We start from the raw sequence: 1,609 nt of genomic DNA, 5'->3' as shown, positions 1-1,609 counted from the left end.
CTTACTGAGGCATACATTCTGCCTGAAATCTGTGCAATTTGTTAATTCAAAAGAACAGAATATTTACGACCAAATGGAGAGAAAAAATTAAGCAAAGCATCATAAAAAGAAAATACAACACACCGTAACATTGCCTGACACAACAAGTTTGTCAATGTAATTGAATAGTTTCTCTCCTGTAAGTTCTGCTTCAAAATCTTCTAGTCCGAATATCTCCTTTGGCAAAATGATTAACATTTCCATTTCAGAATTTTTCAACGGCAACGATACTATTTGCATTTGTCTGTCTTCGTAGTATGGAAATTCTGCCGTCCTTATCATCATTGCTACCTGAATTCAACCATCATTTAACATCAGTTCTATCCAAAAGTAAAGTGCACTTTGTTCTCCGATATTTTGCGCAATGTTAAGTCAACTAATTGATTATTTTAACACTTCGCAAAGCTCAATGAATAACAGCAGGTCACGAAGTAGAATAACCTATTTGTCACTCAGCCTTATTAATCATTGCAAAGTGATAAATAAATAAACATTGTTTGCAAAGTACATCAATTTTTCGCGATTTTGCGAAATGGAAAGATGACAAATAATTTAATGGCGGAAATTCATATTGCCAATAAGCATCGAACTCCAGTTTGTTGAATAAGTACACCGGATAGTGCGAAATTACGTGAGCAGTACTGCCGACTCCAATATTTTTCTCTCGATTTGCCCACTTATTGAATTCCTATAATATATTAAACTATTTCTAATATACACTGAAAAAAATATTTAAAAATAGCATAAATTTATTATTTGTTTATTGATTTATTTTTAAACCAATGAAACCTGAAATACAAAAAAAAAAATATCGAAGAAAGGTTATTTTGCAAATTGGTTTTTTTTTCAGAATTCAAAATTGATTTAATTGAAAATCTAATAATATTTTTACCGATCCATTCGCTTGCAGAAATGAAGCAAAATCAATCTGTGCCAAATCATAAGCGTATTGCTGATTGGCAATATCTTTAAAATCAGACCGCAAAAAATTTCCTTCCTCATAAATTTTGGTTGAATAATGCGCAGTAAAATTTTTGCGCTTCAATTGATTCCGAATATTTTTAATAGTACATTCCATAAAGTTTTCAAACGTACGTTTGGTTTGACCTAAAACCCTTACAAGTAAGTTGTTTTCTTGAGTCGAAGAGCTTTTACGAAGTTATCAAATTTGAAAAGAGAATTTTGAATTTTGATTCCTTGCTATGATAAGTGATTAATTACGCTGAAATTTTTGTCAAAATAACTCTTCTACATTATTCAATAGAATCGTACTGATTTGTAATATTTATATCTCAAACAGTTTATTACCTGCGGAAATTGCTGCTCCAATCTCACGTTCGGTTTTACCTCTAGCTCCTGAATACAATACAGACATTGCGGAAACGACTGCAAATGGTGATAGCAGCGACGTTTCATCAGCTTCCGAAGAATAGCGCAACAGTTCCAACGCGAAATCCATTTGGGCCTTAGTTATCAATAGGCTGCAACGTTTTGTTCAGCTTTCGGATATCTTATAATAATTGTATTAAATTTATGAATGATATGAGAGAATTCCCTTACGTGTAATATG

General features: G+C 32.1%; 1 protein-coding gene across 1 annotated transcript; it reads right to left on the bottom strand.

The window, feature by feature from the left end:
• Window positions 1-99: 99 nt before the first annotated feature.
• Window positions 100-1,498, bottom strand: LOAG_15412 (hypothetical protein; the record flags this gene model as incomplete). The annotated part of the gene is made up of 4 exons (XM_003150903.2): window positions 100-330; window positions 548-727; window positions 932-1,146; window positions 1,348-1,498. 4 exons carry the CDS (start codon window positions 1,496-1,498, stop codon window positions 100-102), a joined length of 777 nt encoding a protein of 258 aa, XP_003150951.2.
• Window positions 1,499-1,609: the final 111 nt, after the last annotated feature.

This window comes from Loa loa (genome assembly GCF_000183805.2).
Source record: "Loa loa unplaced genomic scaffold supercont3.641, whole genome shotgun sequence".
Classification (NCBI taxonomy): Eukaryota; Metazoa; Nematoda; class Chromadorea; order Rhabditida; family Onchocercidae; genus Loa; species Loa loa.
Note: the sequence above shows the minus strand (reverse complement) of the source record. Positions and strands in the feature narration are given on the sequence as shown.